Source organism: Athene cunicularia (assembly GCF_003259725.1).
Source record: "Athene cunicularia isolate RWA chromosome 4 unlocalized genomic scaffold, athCun1 chr4_part3, whole genome shotgun sequence".
In the NCBI taxonomy this organism is placed as follows: Eukaryota; Metazoa; Chordata; class Aves; order Strigiformes; family Strigidae; genus Athene; species Athene cunicularia.
The window spans coordinates 8,107,438-8,123,965 of record NW_020799100.1 but is presented as its reverse complement, the minus strand read 5'-3'; the positions used below and the strand labels follow the sequence as shown (position 1 = coordinate 8,123,965).

The following is a 16,528-nucleotide window of genomic DNA, read 5'->3' as shown; positions in this document are numbered from 1 at the left end:
AGCTTTAAACATTTCTAGATCTCCTTCATTAGATGACTGAGACTGTATTCTGAATCTCTTACAGGAAAGTAGAGCCTGTATCTCCTTGCCTTTATCAGCTGACCTGCTGTGGCCTTTCTGAGTTTGTTCCTGTTTAGGTAGCTGCCTCACCTGTACCACTCAAGTGCAGTAGTAACCTTGATGTTCTGTATTGCCACAGATATTCTTTCTTCTTCAAACCTTTAAATGTGAAAATGCTAATTAAGCTACAGCATTGTCTTAATCCCCTCAGTGGAAAAAGTAGAACATATTCTCTTGCTCTAGATTGTTAGAAAAATATGAAGTCAGTGTTACTGTTCCCAAATCTTCCCAACTTGCAAGGGAAAAGCTGGATTTCCATTATACCAGGCCTGTATATTCACCTAAGTACATTCTTTTGCTGCTTCACCTCTAGCCCTGCCTCAAAATACTGATGGGCATAGACAAGGTATAATTTGGGTTGCCCGTTTTACTCCCTTTTATTGATGAAGCTGGAGGAGTCCCCTGTTTCTTTCCCATTCTGTTCCTTTGAACTCATTTAAACTGATGTCTTTATTTCAGCATACTGCAGCTGGTGCAGAAGGTGGAGGTCAGTCCCTTGTCTCACCTGGTTCTTGCCTGGAGGATTTCCGTGCTACTCCATTCATTGAATGCAACGGTGCTAGGGGCACATGCCATTACTTTGCAAACAAATACAGCTTCTGGCTGACGACGGTTGAACAGTCGCAGCAGTTTGTCAGTGCTCCTCCCTCGGAAACTCTGAAAGCGGGACAGCTTCGAACAAGGGTCAGCCGTTGCCAAGTGTGCATGAAGAACTTGTAGTAACAAAAATGCAGTAACATTAACAGTTTTTGTTACCTAAGACTGGACATCACTGACGTGAAGAAGGATAAATTCATAAACCTGTTTGTGTGTGGTTGATGGGTGAATCAAGATGGCCAGAATTCTACAAAAAGTGAGCATCAAGTCCAGGCGTTTGACTGCACACAGAGGAGAGGAAAACCACTGCTCTGGAGCCTCTTTTTTTATGGAACATGGTGCTATGCTTTCACTTCAATGGTTTTTTCTCCCCTCATTTATGGCTACCTCAGGAAGTCTCTGTGAGTTCCTTCTTCAGACTGAAGAGTAACTGATGTCTCACATTACACCACTCCTCTGTCCAAGGCACATGCCAGTCACCAACAAGAAAGACTCTTCAAAAGTTACGCTTGATCAGTGTCTTTGCAAACAGTATTTGGTCTAGTGTAAGGGAATGAAGACTCGTTCTCCTGTGAAATACAGAGCTACCTAAAATTTATCAGTGTATTGTAGGTGACTTAGAAACACTAAGCATTACTGGTTGATAACTGACTTCCTTAGGAAGACTCAAAAGATTAATTTGGTTTGCTTTGCTTATTAAACAGATGGGACATGCTTTCCTCCAGTGACAGGGAATCAATTCTAATCCAGACTCTCATCCAGGTTTGACCTTAAAGAGCTACCCAGTGAAAAATGCAATTTTTGATGTGAAGGTGAATCCAAAACACCTCTAGCATTTTTCATTGCTTTCTGCTGAAATATATTTCAGGTAAAACATCTGCTTCAAGGTCTGTGCTTATCTTCTTGCAGTCAAATGATGCGCAGCCACCAGAAACATTTCATTACTATGAACGTATCTGAGGTAGCCTTGGCCCACTTGTTTTGTAGTTATTCAAGCTGTGTGCATTTGAAAAGTAGAGGCTTCGCTAGATAGCATGCAAGCTTACACAGACACAGATGTAAGCTGTTATGGGATGGGGATTTTTAACTTCTATTGACATGGGGGTGTTATATACTGCTTCCACTGGGCTTTATTTCTGTTAGTTTAAAAAACTGTATTTCTGGTATATGCACTGTTAACTAGTCACTCTTTCCTTCAGGGCATAATTAAAGAGAAGTGCCACTAACTGTATTATCCTTGTATATTTTGAGGGAAAGCCATGAAAAAGGTATGCTAAGATACATATACATATATAAAATGAATTAATTGAGTTGGGCTAAAGTTATTATTATCAACTTCTCTAGAGTTGGTATGAAATCATATGTTGACATGCAAGGACATTTGAAAGAAGTGCCTTGCAAATACGCTATCACTTTGGCTTAAAAATCTTTAAGACAAAATTGTTCAGAGAAGTATTATTAATGGAAAACAGACATTTCCTTACGAGGTTCTAAGGTTGTAGCTCTATCCAGCAAAGTACTTAAGAACATGCTTACTTTTAAGCAGGTAACATTTTTACCTTTAATGATTATTTACATGCATATTATCTTCCTAGATTGGGGTCAGAGAACTCTGCATGTTCTAGAGTTCAACCACACTGGAGATGAGTAGGGAATTTGTGAAAAACAATTTAGTCTTTGGTTTAACTTACTCCTGATTGCGAAAGATCAGCAACTGCTTTGGATGTATTTTGTAACTATCTTTAAGGCGTTATAACACTCCTGACTGGCAATCTTTTTACGCAGAATATCCAATCCACTCCTTAGCTGTCCTAGCACACAGATCATACTGTATTTACATCATGAGTTATGCAAATTCAACTTTAAAACAGCGTGCACAGTGAAGCTCATGACTTTTTGAAAATTTATGCAAATAACTGGCAAACTACAACAAATGTTTCAGCCATTGGGCTCTCCTGCTGCTATAAGGGTGTCAGTCAGGTGTTGTATCTGCAGGGACTTGGTTTTATTTTTGAACATGAACACATGCAAACACAATTATTTTTTTTCCCCAGGATCAGAGCCGGGGGCACACTTTAAGCACCGCTGTCTCTAGGGAACTGCCTCTACTGCAGTAACCTGGCTCCACTGCTGTCGGTGTCCAAACTCCAGCAGGTTCAACAAGCCCAGCCTCTGGCCACACAAACCATTCTCTGACAGGTGCAGGGTGGAAATTCCCATCGCCAGCCCCATTCTCACAAATCTGTTTACCCTGCCCCCCCCCCGAATACTTCAAGGTATACAGGGCCAAGACCTCCTCTCTGAAGAGTGTTTACACAACAGCTAAGAACTTTGTGTGGAATAAGTATACTGTACTCCACTGATTGATTTTTTTAAAATTATTTTTATTTTTTAAGTTAGGTGCTTCCTTTTTTTTTAGCAGTTATTGCTCAAAACCGAGCATTTCAGAGCAAAGGCTTCACTTTTGTATGTGGAGAAGAGAGGGCTGTTACATGAACAGTAATTAATACATGAACTTAATTAAGAAGTAATGGTTCATTTTTTTTAAAAAAAATGCAGCTAATCCATGGAGAGGGGAAGAAGATGCTATTTTTTCTAAATGTTTAGTTTCCAAACTGTGGTTAATAAACACTGAAGACTGTGAGAGCCGAGCAACCAGGCCTGTGAAAAACTAAGACAAACAGCCTGGGAAAGCAAGAGTTGAGGCTGATTGAAGATTTGCCTCAAACACTCCCAAGACAAAACTCTGAGTCACAGGGTGCTTTCTGTGGAGGCCGAAGCTGATAACGCTGCCCGATGTATCTGGAGGAGAGAGCCCTGTGGAGATGGGACAGCTCTGCCCTGGGGCACCTGGGCAGATTTCAAGGGCCATATATCCGGTGAATGAACTTTGCTTCATTATCCACAAAACGCATATTAAAGTTGACACCCCTCAACATGCTAACGAGGGCTGTCATGATCATGCTAGTGACATCATCCCATGAAACACCTTACCCCTCCCCGTACATGGGATACGTAGGTCTGTGGGTTGACCTAGGGGACGGACCCAAGGAAAGTGGGTATAAATCAAAGGGGAGAAGAAAGGGCTCTCTCTCTCTCTGCCCCTCTTCCTGTCCCCCCGGCCATCCAGAGAGAGCAGTGAAGCAAAGACGACAGATGCCAGCAAAGAAGATAGCTGCCTCCTGGAATCCTCGCCGGCAGGAGCAGCGCAGGAACCCAGACCAGTGATCTGTACTCCCCCATTCCCTCTATCTCCCTCTTTTCCTTTTTTCTGTTAAGAAATGTAAAGCATATTATATTGCTTGCCACAGCTTGCTCTGTACTTAGCCAGTTATCATGTGTTCAATTAATGCATTGTAGATAGTTAATAAATGCTTGAACTTGGAGACTTGTTGTCCGCTCCAATTGGGGATTTGCGAATCTGAGTCACTTGTCCCCCTTGCTGGAGCAGGACATGACAACGGCAAATAAAATGAAATATGATCTGGTTAACTATTTTCTTGTAAATCCCACTGGCCCTGGTCAAGAAGTGCAAGTGAGAGAAGACAGCATTCAGTGTTTCTCTATGTTGTCATTTATTGGTGAAGCTGAAACTGTGATTCATGTCCATTACACTATCATGACAAAATGACCACAGTGGGGACTGTCTGATAGTAAATAGGAACTTTATGATGGATTAAGAGATCTTTGCCTTTAATTATTCTGAGCAGGTTTTCTTATGGCTGCTAGAGAAATACTCTGCCTCAGAAATAAAACCACCCAGGCTGTTCTGATAAACCTGTAGCATTAAGGCACTTTTACCAAGACAGATTTTGAAAGGCAACAAGTCAAAAAACAACAATTAAGTAATTTGCATATGCCTATATATTAAGTTTTAAGATAACCTGGTTTTATATTTAATTCACACAAACAGATTAACAAAATATAGCAGCATACAACCTATGAAAAGCTTCAGAAATTTATTAGATGCACAGATAAAGTGCTGTAACAGAGAAACTTGTGTAAATCTTTTTTAAAATAAATAAGGTACAGTTAAACTACCCTTGACTCATTTTAGCTCCAAAAGAAGTCAGCCTAAGTTTTAATGATTTGAATTTTAAGGTCAAGGTGAAATATATCATAACAGTGGTTGTAATCTGTATCAACTATTTGAGTCTCCTGTTCCTCTTGAGGTTTCCCAGAAACAGGAAGGCTATTGCAAAACGTATACATTAGACATAGTTCCTTTTACAGAAACATTTTTGTAATAAAGTGTGGTTGCTCAAATACATGTTAAAATATTTAACAAGGAAACAATTTGCTTCTGATCCAGTCGATCTTTTAAACAAGACAATGTACTTTTTCTATGATGCAGCCCACAGGAGGGAACAGAAGTGAACATCCTCCTTAACTGAAGACTGTTTTGCTTTAAGAACTAAACTATTGCATTATATGAGAGCAAGAAATATCCGTTTCATGTTATCCCTTTCTCCAAACATACAGCCCATCAACATACTTATTTTTGCCTTAATCTCAAAGGTCCATTTGTCTTCAGGAAAGACACACATTAGAAAGAGGTTCCCTTTAAGGGTCATCTTATAAGATCTTTTACTGCCTTTCCATCTGGGGAAGCTCTTTGACAGAAGGAACTGTCCCTGTCGGAGTTTTGGATGCTACTAGGCTTTTGTGCTCTGTCATCTGTAACTTCAGGCACTTCGGGGCTAACATGGCTGTTTGATTTAAGTCAATGCAATAATAATAGCAATATGTTTGATACTCAGAAGGGTAGCCACAGTTTTCTTCATACACTCAGGATTTCAAATTCTTCTTCCAATTCAAACAGCTTGTCAGTAGATTCAATGAGTTCTGGAAAAAACAAAAAAAATAAATGAAAGAGAATCTGTAGACATGCCTTTAAGAAAGAACAACAAAAAAACCAACAAAAATAACCCCTTTTCTGGAACGTGTCCTTTGAGGTATTTTGCAAGATTAAAAAATATATAGATATATTTATCTGTGCTAGCAATTGTATGTGGCCTGTTTGGATAACTAACTGATATTCTGTAGTAATAAGGTATTTAGCCATATCGTGCTTGCCTGACACTTAGGAAAGCACAGCTATTCTGGCTGTGATCATTGTTCTGCTGGCCTACGAGGCCCACTCTGCTGCCCTACGAGGCCCACTCTGCTGCCCAGGAGCACTGTCAGTCAGTACCACACCTGCTCCCGTGGTTGTCACTTCGGGCTTTGTTGGAGGTACGAAAGGAGGCCAGTGCGGTGGGTGCTTCTGGACCAGCTCGAACATCCGTAGGCTCTGCTGCTTTAGGATCTCCTGAGGACAGAATACTGTCATTTTAAAAGATGCCTCAAGAGAACCTTAAAACACAAAAAATGTCTGCTTCATTAAAAACATTTTTAATTATGTATGTCTACCAAAACCCAAAGGCTTTACGCAGACATACGGTGAACACCTGTTACTTCAAGTACCTGCCATGATGAATCCCTGCCTCACAGATGTCTAATATTTTCCTAGTTGAAAACACACCAGGCAGATCTCTTGAATGGTCCCACAAGTTGTAAGTGTGTTATGACTAGCTTTGATATCCAGACACATATAATTTTGTTTACATACATGAAACAGACACCAAGAACATACAATGTTTGCTGTCTTTTAAAAGAAAATCACTTGCATGGATCTATCAGTGTTCAAGTTTTCTGTTGATCAATTGGAACAAAATATAGATCTATCAGCTCCAAGAAAACCCAACAGATTTGGAAGGATAGGTTTTGATCAGGAGAAACAAGTTACTGTTGAAGGCAAATTCCACTTCTCTTCAATCAGGTAAGCTACATCATATCCTGTATTTCAGTTATTTACAAACTGCTTTCCTTAGCCTTTTTTCAAAATAAATGTCCAGAGGTTGGCATTACTTCACATTCATACTTCTGTTGCTTAGTATACCAAGTGCACACAGAAAGGTCCTAAAGTCCTTTTCTTGTGGCAGCAAGCACTGCTTGTATACCACAGAAGCTGGGGAGGTTCAGCACTTAGGGAATCAGATCTTTTGTGGTACCAGGGACTAACAGTCGTAATTAACACGTAACAATATATTATGTCAAAAAATAAAAAAGGATCAGGAAGCAAATCAACAGATAAATAGCTACAACATGGCAGTTAAAACTTATTTTTAGCATTTATTTCTCAGTAAATGAGTAAGTTTCAGCCAGTAACACAGTCGTGCTAAAAAAAGAAAAACTTAAGGGTGTATATTTACACTCGTTTGCCAAGTGGCAGGGTTCATGGCTGTCAAAATGCTGAACAAGCTTCACTTAGCAAGTCAGTAGTATTGGCTTACCCTGATGCATTAATGCATTCTTCTCTATGCCTCATTTAATTTGCACTCAGAAAAAGATGTAATGGGAATTTCCTTTTTTTTTAAAAAAAAAAGTATACATTATTTCACACAAAGCAAATAAAGATAGTAGTATTACCTTTTGTACAAGACCACACCAGTTATCAAAATCACATTCTTCTTTGCAAAAGAAGCCCTAAGGGGAAAAAAAGTAGGAATGTTAAATATGTCAGTGAGTGAAGGATGCTGTGGTATCTTTATGCATTGTTTAGAGCTTTAGAAACATGTCTCAAGTGACAACCACCCGTAACCCAGCCAAGGGGTACTGGCATGGGATGAGATTTAACTTCTTCAGCTACCACAGGATTCTTGTAGAAGTCATCCAGTATATGTCACAAGTAATTCCATTTAAAGATTTGTAAATTATGATATAAGTTAAGTTACTTGTCAAGAGTGACCATGCGTATATGGTAGTGATGGAATAAAATAACCTGATTCAGTTCCTTGCTTTGACCTTCAAAACACTTCTTGCAAAAGGTAAATGCTGCTCAGTAAAAAATATGAATTAGCTCCCTAGGATACAGTCACTTCCCTGCTTGACCTAAGATTAGTGTATCCAATGCAGTTTATATATAAACTACATCTTCACTTTTAGATTGTGGACAACTCGATTTTGCTGAAGGAAATGCACTACTGCCCTTATCAATACACAGAGGTATTACTTTGAAATAAAGGAAGTAACAGATGTGTGTGCTAACACCTACTAAAGCTACTGAAGGGTCCAAATTCATGATCTTCATCCTGTGCGGGGCTTGCTGGCAGTGGAAGCTCTGGTCATCAACTGTACCATTTTCTTCTGAATCTACAAAACTTTGAGTGGTGTGAGGGTCCAAATAGATCAGCTCATTGCCTGTAGGGGTAAAATCCAGATGTTGATAATAAGCAAGAGACTAATAAGCACTTATTCCATCTAGACTTTTAAAACAGAAATTAGATTATCATCACAGTCCATAACTAGACTTTCTAGCTAGGGAGTTTTTAAGAGAATTGGAAAATTAGACACAAGAGTTTCTCACAGGGTATTTAGTATCATTTTCTGTTATGACCTATTTCTGTAGATTTTTTGGTTGGTTTGTTCTACCTTTGTCACATACTTTCCTTTTTCTGTGTGAGGTCCAGTACATTTTTTTTTAAATCTCAACTGCTGTAATCCCTAACATTCCACAGATCAAAAGGTACAGGATGACCACAAATGCAGTCTCTAATCCCATTAGGCATTCATTCAGAAATCAGAACAAAGAAGTCTGAATAAAACAGTTCAGGTTTTACAGAAGGAAGAAAAAAAAAAAAAAATCCATAAAGTTATGGCTCCAATTGGGGGGAAATCTGAAAGACATGGAAGAAGGGTGAAAAAGATACTGCTATCAGAAAAAGTTTGAAATACAAGAAAATAATTTAAGAAAATTGTGAAGCAAAATAAAAAACCAAGACACCCTTCATTAGGAAGTATTAAGATTAGGAAAAATTCGGTATTTTAGTAGTAGTGACATTCGACACTTGTCAAATGCTATCAGCTATTCTTAGTGTGTTGTTCTTGCTTATATCATTACTTATTTTTATGTCAAGCTTTGCTGATACTTTTCTGTTCCTAAGGGTGATATCACACTGTTCCCGAAATATTTGAGGTACGTTTCTTCATTTTCTCATGCTTGAACTGCTTACTATTTCCTCTTCCAAAAAAACCCATAACCACCCTTTCTCTTTCAATCATAGGCATATTTGGAGTAAGTTTCTTTTTTCCTTACCTAAAAATCCTATGAAATAATAGGCATTATTTGGTTTCCCTCCTAATGCTCCTAAAGACTGTGGCATCTTAAAGCATTCCTAGTTCAAAGGGAGAAAAATGAAATTGGTTTGTTCATTGATATTACAGATACCTGAACTTATTTCACAGTAACAAACAACTAACTGAAAAAACTCTTACTTTAAATGCATCAATATATACTGGATTTATGTGATTTATCCCTAGCCGTAGAGGTATAATAAGCAAGAGGGGCTTCCAGCCTGTGCAGAATCCTGCTGTGTTCTTATTTCGGCCAAGAGCACTTCTGTGCACATGTGCACTGCTGTGGGCCGCACTGCTGCTCTGGGGAGGGGACCAGCACATTTTCTCTGGGGGGAAAAAGAAACAGAAATCAGTTAAAGCACAAAGGAACACAGAGCAGGTCTGCCTCTCCATCATGAATTAAGCTACTTTGCCAGGCCTCTTTACAGAGCTCCTGTTTTAAGACAAAAGGAGCAGGGCATGGAAATTGTAACTATTTAGTAGAAGTAATTCTAGCAGACAGAGTATGTGCTGGCACATTAGTGAGACATGAGATAAACGACTGGGGGATGAAAATTTAAGACTGAAGTTACATTCACTACTAGCATTATTAATACCATCAAGCTTTGCCCATGAAATGTCAGGGAAATGAAACGGCAGAGATGATAGCATTAGAAACTCTTCACTTCCAACAATGTGAATGTAAAATAAGCAGAAGGAGGGACTAAAGTAGAAATAGGCTGTGGCTAAATACCACTTGTAAACCCACCTTTCTCAAAACTGAAAATTAAGCCTGGCCATGTGTTTCTCTAGGATCTGCCCCTGGCTTCTCTTTTGCCTGACAAAAGCGCATTTCTCTGGCAAACTCTATTAAAAACTCTGTATTTCTACATACTGCAACTTCATTCTATTTCTAGGGTAGGAGTTTAGAGACAGCACAGACCAAATTCCATCTTCTCCCAAACTGCATGGTATTTAAGCTGGCCACCAGAAAGGCCTCCATCGTTCTGTGTTAGCTTTAGTTCTGCACACCCAAAACCTCAGACTGCATTTCCTTTATTCCTTTTCTTACCCTGCAAACAAGCAGGGATGCCCCAAAAGTATTTTGTTCATATTTAGATACATTCAAGAAAGTAGAGTCAAATCAAAAACTGTAACCAGAGAAGTAATGTTTCACTTACTGATGTCTTCAATGACCACTGTGTTGTCCATAGATACATAAACTGCCAATGAATTCCATTCATCAAATAAAGCAAGCTTCCTAAAAAACATTAAGGTAATAATTAATAGAAACTAATCAGGACCACGAGGGTACCTTTTCATTCAGGACCATTAAACAGTTCTTCAGTTTAAAAAATTGTTTCTTTCTAAAAACATATTTGTTGGATTTTTAAGTCTTCATGTAATAGAAAGATCACTTTGAATAGTTCATGTTTAATATATTTATAAAAATACTGAGTGGTACCAGGAAAAGCACACACAAAGTACCATGTGAAAACTGTTTTGTCCTTTTGCCAAATGCAGTGATAGTAGCAGCGCAACCACATAATTAGGTTTATTACATTTTATTGCATTTAACAGCCTCTGCATTGGGACCCTGCCCATTGTGCCTGGCATTGTCCAGAGAAGGAAAACATTCCTGTTCCACTTGGCACATTACTTTTTGCATATGTTCCACTAAATTCAGTGGAGCTATTTCTGTGCATGTGTGGACAGCAGAATCAGGGCATTAAAACCTCGATCAGCTAAAGGCTTTCAGCACCCAAAAATTAGGAGGGAGGCGTTACAGCACATGGGTTTCTGTCCACTTGTGTGAAATCCAAAACGCTGGGGCAGGGAGCTACACTATTAAGCTGCACAGGCTGAGTCAGCTGTCTAAAATAAGCCAGAAACACCTGTATATGAGCACTAAGCTATGAAGAATTTGTAAGTGAAAAGAGCTGGAGGCCAGGGCATGCTTTAGCTCCTCTTTCTCTCCAGAATGTGTGTCTGTCCCAGGGCTGCAAAGAACTACTGCTGAGCACCCAGCTGCAGTCTAGCCTCCACTTGAGATCTGGCACCTCCAACTATCCCTCAGAAACAGCGCAGTCAACTCTCTGAAGTGTGGCTTTGAGACTCGGAGGACCTGCCCCTGTTCTGTGCAGCAGCCTGCAGGCAGAACTGCAGCTCAGTGAGGAAATGCAGTTGGGTTCCCTCCTGGGCCTGGCTGCCTTCACTCCGGTGTTTCATACCACCACTCTAATTTGCAAGGTGGCATTCGAAGCTGTGCCAGTTTGTGGAAGGGAACACTTAACTGGTGCTTACTGGTCAGGGCACGGAGATACCACAGCAGGAAAGACCTTCTTGCTGGTCTTCCCCAGGCTCTTGGTATATTAAAATTCAGAACTCGCCCATTCCCAACTCAGTGCGGGCCTGCCAGGCTGCAGCATCATGGCCCCACAGCATGTACGTTCCTGATTGAGGGAAACCAGCCTTTAAAACTGCATCTTGGGCCTTGTCTTGGTATCTGAGCTTAGCTGCCCCAGGGGAGTACATTCTGAATGAGCTAGTGTGATCTGACTTACTTCAGTACTTGAGCAACTGTATTTGGTCCAAACCATTCTCCAATTGATTTCCCCTCTCCGACACCCATCTGTGCTGTTTTTATGAGGGAAAACACACACACAAAAAAAAAAGCCACAGAAGAGTCTGGTTACAATGTATGTTAAATAGCATGACCTACTAATATTTTGTCATACATTCTAGAGCAACTGCAAACTGTATTTAGCAACAACAACTATTTTCTCAATCTGTGCTCTTTTCAAAGCTTGATGTCTGCTAGTTCCTTTACAATAAGTTTCTAAACTGTAATGAGAATTACGAATGTTAGTGTCCTTTATTAAAGATCACAGCAATAAGCTTCAGGACTGTCCATTTTAATACTATCCACACTGGTGCCCAAGGCTTACATACTTCATCAAGAGTGAGATTCTTGTATACAGATTCATTTAGGTCTCAGTGAATAATATTTCTGAACCATTATACTTTGTATCCACTTGCATGCATTTTTATTTCTATATAAACATACACATTGTCTTCATAATCACCTTTATAAAATTTTTAATTAACATATTTCAAATTAGAAAGTTACAATACAGTAAGAATTTTAGTGGGGAAAAAAAAAGTTCATGTGTGTTCTTACCCATTTGGTGGATGGAATAACAGCAATCCTTTCTATCTAGAAAGCACCGTAAGATTCTATGATATTCTTCTGGTTGTTTTTTGTGTTTTTCCCATTGCCAATCTTACAGGAAGAAAGTTATACACATCAAAAAATAATGTTTCCATCATCCCAATCAAATTTCTAGATAGTACAAAGTCATACAATGAGATGTTGAAAGACTTAATGTACAATTCATCTCTAATATTTACATTTTGTGTAGAGTTCCTAGAAGCCACACCTTGTAACTTATTATGAAGCTGTCCTTTATCGTCACAGGCTAGATTGTGAAAACTGAGAAAGTAAAATAAAAATGTCAACTGCAACTATATTCTCAGCGATCACTGCTGAGAATTGATAGCTATTGCTGTCTGTGAGCTTCCAGGATTGTTTAAAACTATATGCTCTGTTTAGATTTTGTTAGATTTTTAAGTATAATGTAAGCATTTCTAAGATAATGATATAAGATCCATAAAGCAAAGTCCAAACATAACACTGGCCCTCTCCCACAGCAAAATCCAGAAGACAGCTTTGTCGCGTATGCTCTTGCTTGTAACTTACCTCCCATTACTGACAGAGCAGCGCATACACAGGGCTGATACTACAAAGTAGTTGCATACTACAAGTCCACGTTCTACTTCTCAGCTGATTTGTTTGTATCCCTGCTCTGTCAGTTAAGTCTTTGCACCTCCACTCTGGGGATTCAGTTATTCAAGTGGATAAACCTTTCTGTGGATTCACTTATTGAAGTAGGGGAACCCACAAAGCACACTGCTGTAGAAACCACAGCACAAGGATTACAGAGCTCACCGCAGTAATTTAACTGATAGAGCAGCTACACACAGACCAGACCTATGATACTCACCCCTGATCTTGAGATGTGAGGTGTTGATGCAGGCTTAAGAGCTTGCACTAATAGGTTCTGCTGTGGGGTTTGCACCTCAGGCTGGTGATGGGTGAGTGGTCTGTGAAGTACTTTGTATGATGTCTATCACTATGTCACTATTCACGCCGTCACTGTGTGCGAACGTTTGGTGGCTATGTAAGCAATTAAGAGAAGGGTAAGAACCCTGACCCAGGGTGGCAGGTTTTCCCTTGACCTCAACTTGGGTGTGACTCAGAAAGATTTATAAAATAACTACAGTGGGATTCCCTGCTTGTCCTCCCTCTGTTTCTATTTCTCTGCTTAAGGCTGGCATGATTTCACCCCATCAGACAACAATAATTCACTAGTAACTTCTATCAGGGCATCAAAGAAAGTTTAATTCATAAATTTAGGTTTTCTGCTTTTATGGAAGAGTACAACAAGAACTAAACAGTCTCCAGACACCACCAAAGTTCACTCAGCAACAGTACTCACCTCTTCCTAAGTGTCTGCAGATCAGTGCTTGTGCCAGCATCATCTGCCCACACCGCAGCATACATCCCCAGCCGGCATCAGAGGAAGGGCCAGTGCCTCCTGTTAGAAACGTTCATTATAATCAATACGGGATTTAAAACGAGTGCAGAAGCCACAGAGAAAATGTCAGACTTAAAAGCCTCTTAACAGCCGCCCTATGGACCAAAGGCACTGAGCAAGGCCTTTTTTTTCTATACTGTTGGTCTAGCTTTGCTGCTTGCTCTACAAACATGAAGACCTGATTATATGCAGGTACAAGTAAACACAGTTTTTAATAGCTTTAATATTTTGTTTGCATAAGCAGTTAAAATGATGCTCAAAATGTTCTAATACTGTAAAAATCAATTTTAAGTCCATGATAACATCACTAATCCTGCTATCTAATTTATAAAAAGGCAGTGGGTCTGCTACATACTCACCAATAGGTGAAAACTTTCTTCTATACGTAAACCAGAGACGACCACTTATATCCAACAATAACTTAGATTTGTCTGGAATATTTTTAAGAGGAAAGAAATTATTAAAACAGAAAAATTCTATTTTTCCCTGTACAGTCAATATACAGAGTGCACAGAAGACTCTGTTAGCTTTTACACGTAAGACCCTTAATACTTAAAATATTTTTAGCTGTTTAAAAACAGAGAGCTTTTGTAGACTGCTAATTAAAGTGAACTTATTAAGGATGAAGTAATTATTAGCCAGTGAAGTTTTATAAGGTGTTTTGGAATGACTATGTCCAGCTTGAATAAAACAACGATGGAGAACTCTGTCCTCAGGAAAGAACTGGTAAAGCAAGTTAAGAAAGGTGAAGAATTTCTACAAGAATTTCAACATGGAATTATGCATTACCTCCAAACCCCATACAAAGTCATTGTAAGAAAAGATTAATAATTTTAAATTTCATTAAATCTCTCTCTTTTTTTTTTTTTTTTTTTTAACACATGCAGTTACAGAATTCTCCCAAAGGCTCTGAAGAATACTTAAGAATCTTATTTGCTGCATTTTCTCTGAGCTGTGGCTCAGACTGACTGGCCTTTTCAAGGGATCCTTCAGCCGACCACGGCTGCGTGTGGTACCCTTGGCTGTCCTTGAACACCACGCCTGCATCGACGGCCACTGCCTGTGACACGGAACACAGGAGGATGCCTTGGCTTCTCCCCAGGGAGCAAAACTCACTTCTGAAACCTTATTTTTATATGATGTTTAAATACAGCACTCTGCTATGACATTTAGATCTTATATTTATTTTCATCAAAATACAGTACATGCCCTAATTTTTTTTAATTATTATTATTATTTTGAAATATTATTTTAGTTGCAAATAACAGGGTGCAAACAACATCCCTCAAGGGAAAATAACATTAGTAATACTGAACATTCCCCAGAAGTTATTTATTTATCTATTTCTGGGGCATTTGATGTTGAGAAGTGACCAGCCTCATACCTGACCAGCCTTTGCTACAAGATCTCTTCACATGATTTACAGTAGAAAGTACATTGATAAACGGGTTTCATTATAGGATGAATACCACTGCCTATAGTTGGTTCCTTGTTGATGGAGAAAAATCAACTTATCTCATGAGACACGTAGAGAACGTAAGGAAATCAGGAGGTGCTGCATGTGAATCTGTGAATGCTCTACAGATTTGACAGATAATTTTCATTCTGAAGATACCTGTGTTTAGGTGGTGTTGCCTTCCCAGAATCCACACGGGCTCATCAGTTTCTGGAAATTCTTCTAAGTAGTCAGACAAAATAGTGATCTGGTTTTCGTACCTAGATAAAACTGAACAGGAATACATAAAATTCAAACTCCATTTTATCCCCTTGTTCTTTTATGAGTTCTTAGACTGAACTAGTTGTAGCTAGTGTTTGCAGTCTTTGGGTCTTCTCAACAGTGCTGCCAGCTGCATTTAGTCCTTGTCTTTAACAAGCTGTTCTGTTACTGAAATATCCCATGTCTTGGCTGGTTTTTATTTTGATCCTCAGCAAGTGCTGAGAGAATAACATGGCTGACACCTTGACTATAAGCAGTCTGACTGAAGCCAGTAGCAGAAGCTCAGGATGACTGCAGAGAGAGTAAGATTTGATTCACGGAAATGAGGAAAGGAAAAACAATTTAGGCATCACTGAGTATGTATCCATGCTTGATTTTAAATGTACAATATTGTCACTCAGTGATTAAGGCCTTGTGCTTAATGGGAAGCATGAGAAGTGTTAGCAACACTGGGTTTTACCTTCCTAACTGAGATTTGAAACACTTCAGGAAAAAAAAAAAAAAGTGTATTATTATTATTCAGTGTAAATAACAAATGATAATTAATACTACTAAAAGAAGACAGTTCAATCATTTCTTAGAACACTGAATCAGGGTTTTGTGGAAGAGTGAAACAGGCCTTCAAGTGTAGGTATGTACATTCAAAAATGAGTGTAAAATCCTTTCTTTTAGATAACAAGGAATATACTGCTAAAAAACTAAGCGAAAGTAAACAATTATATTTTACTCTTCAAGTAAGTGCGCATATATACTGTATAAAGAATGAATAATCAGCAGGTAAATGTTAAAAAAAAAAAAAAAGCCAATACTTTTCATGTTAAAACATTCATCAGCAGTGAAACTCAGCTGCATCACCCTCTGATTCGAGAACCCCGAGGCAGTGCTGCCAAGCCCCGAGGCTAGACCCTCCCTGCGTGTTAGTGCAGGCAGCTGTTAAAAAACCATCATAAACTTCTTCAAGGCTGTCTGCGGAGCAAAAGAACCCCTCACACTGTGCTGTGTTCTCCGTCAGAAAACTCACCGCTCGCTGCTCTTACAGAGTAAACAGTCTCTTTGCGAGTCCACAGACTTGGACGGAACACTCCGGCCCCTCGGCACCCAGCAGGGGAGAGCCGCGTCCCCCCGCCGCGGCCATGTCTCCCCCCCGCACCCGCTGCCGTCTGACATCTCAGAGCAGCGGGAAGGAACTCCCGGCTCTCCGGTTCCTCTCCCGCAGAGCCCCGACCCTCCCACCGCCGAAGCCCGGCAGAGCGCTCCCCGCAGGGCGCCGCGGCCATGT

General features: G+C 39.6%; 2 protein-coding genes across 2 annotated transcripts in view; one reads left to right on the top strand and one right to left on the bottom strand.

The window, feature by feature from the left end:
- Positions 1–3,259, top strand: part of COL4A6 (collagen type IV alpha 6 chain) — a 53,175-nt gene extending 49,916 nt beyond the window's left edge. The window contains exon 42 of the mRNA XM_026848300.1: positions 580–3,259. Coding sequence (XP_026704101.1) covers positions 580–840 — 261 coding nt within the window. The 3' untranslated portion in view covers positions 841–3,259. The remainder of the gene's footprint in view (positions 1–579) is intronic.
- A 1,400-nt stretch (positions 3,260–4,659) lies between these two features.
- ATG4A (autophagy related 4A cysteine peptidase) lies at positions 4,660–15,472 on the bottom strand. The gene is made up of 12 exons (XM_026848331.1): positions 15,148–15,472; positions 13,892–13,963; positions 13,434–13,532; positions 12,056–12,157; positions 11,439–11,511; positions 10,056–10,135; positions 9,034–9,221; positions 8,855–8,933; positions 7,814–7,959; positions 7,189–7,245; positions 5,917–6,028; positions 4,660–5,562 (listed from the first exon to the last, which is right to left on the bottom strand). The coding sequence occupies exons 1-12, from the start codon at positions 15,272–15,274 to the stop codon at positions 5,498–5,500; spliced, it is 1,200 nt and encodes a 399-aa protein (XP_026704132.1). The 5' UTR covers positions 15,275–15,472; the 3' UTR covers positions 4,660–5,497.
- Between the last annotated feature and the right edge of the window lie 1,056 nt (positions 15,473–16,528).

Bases quoted from the DNA above. Each gene is read 5' to 3' on its own strand.
- ATG4A (XM_026848331.1), bottom strand. From the start codon at position 15,274: ATGTATTCCTGTTCAGTTTTATCTAGGTACGAAAACCAGATCACTATT. The intron at 11,512-12,055 runs GTAAGAACACAC...TCATAAAAACAG, and splicing joins TTATTCCATCCACCAAATGG to CACAGATGGGTGTCGGAGAG. The intron at 7,960-8,854 runs GTAAGGAAAAAA...TTACCCCTACAG, and splicing joins TTATTTCATAGGATTTTTAG to GCAATGAGCTGATCTATTTG.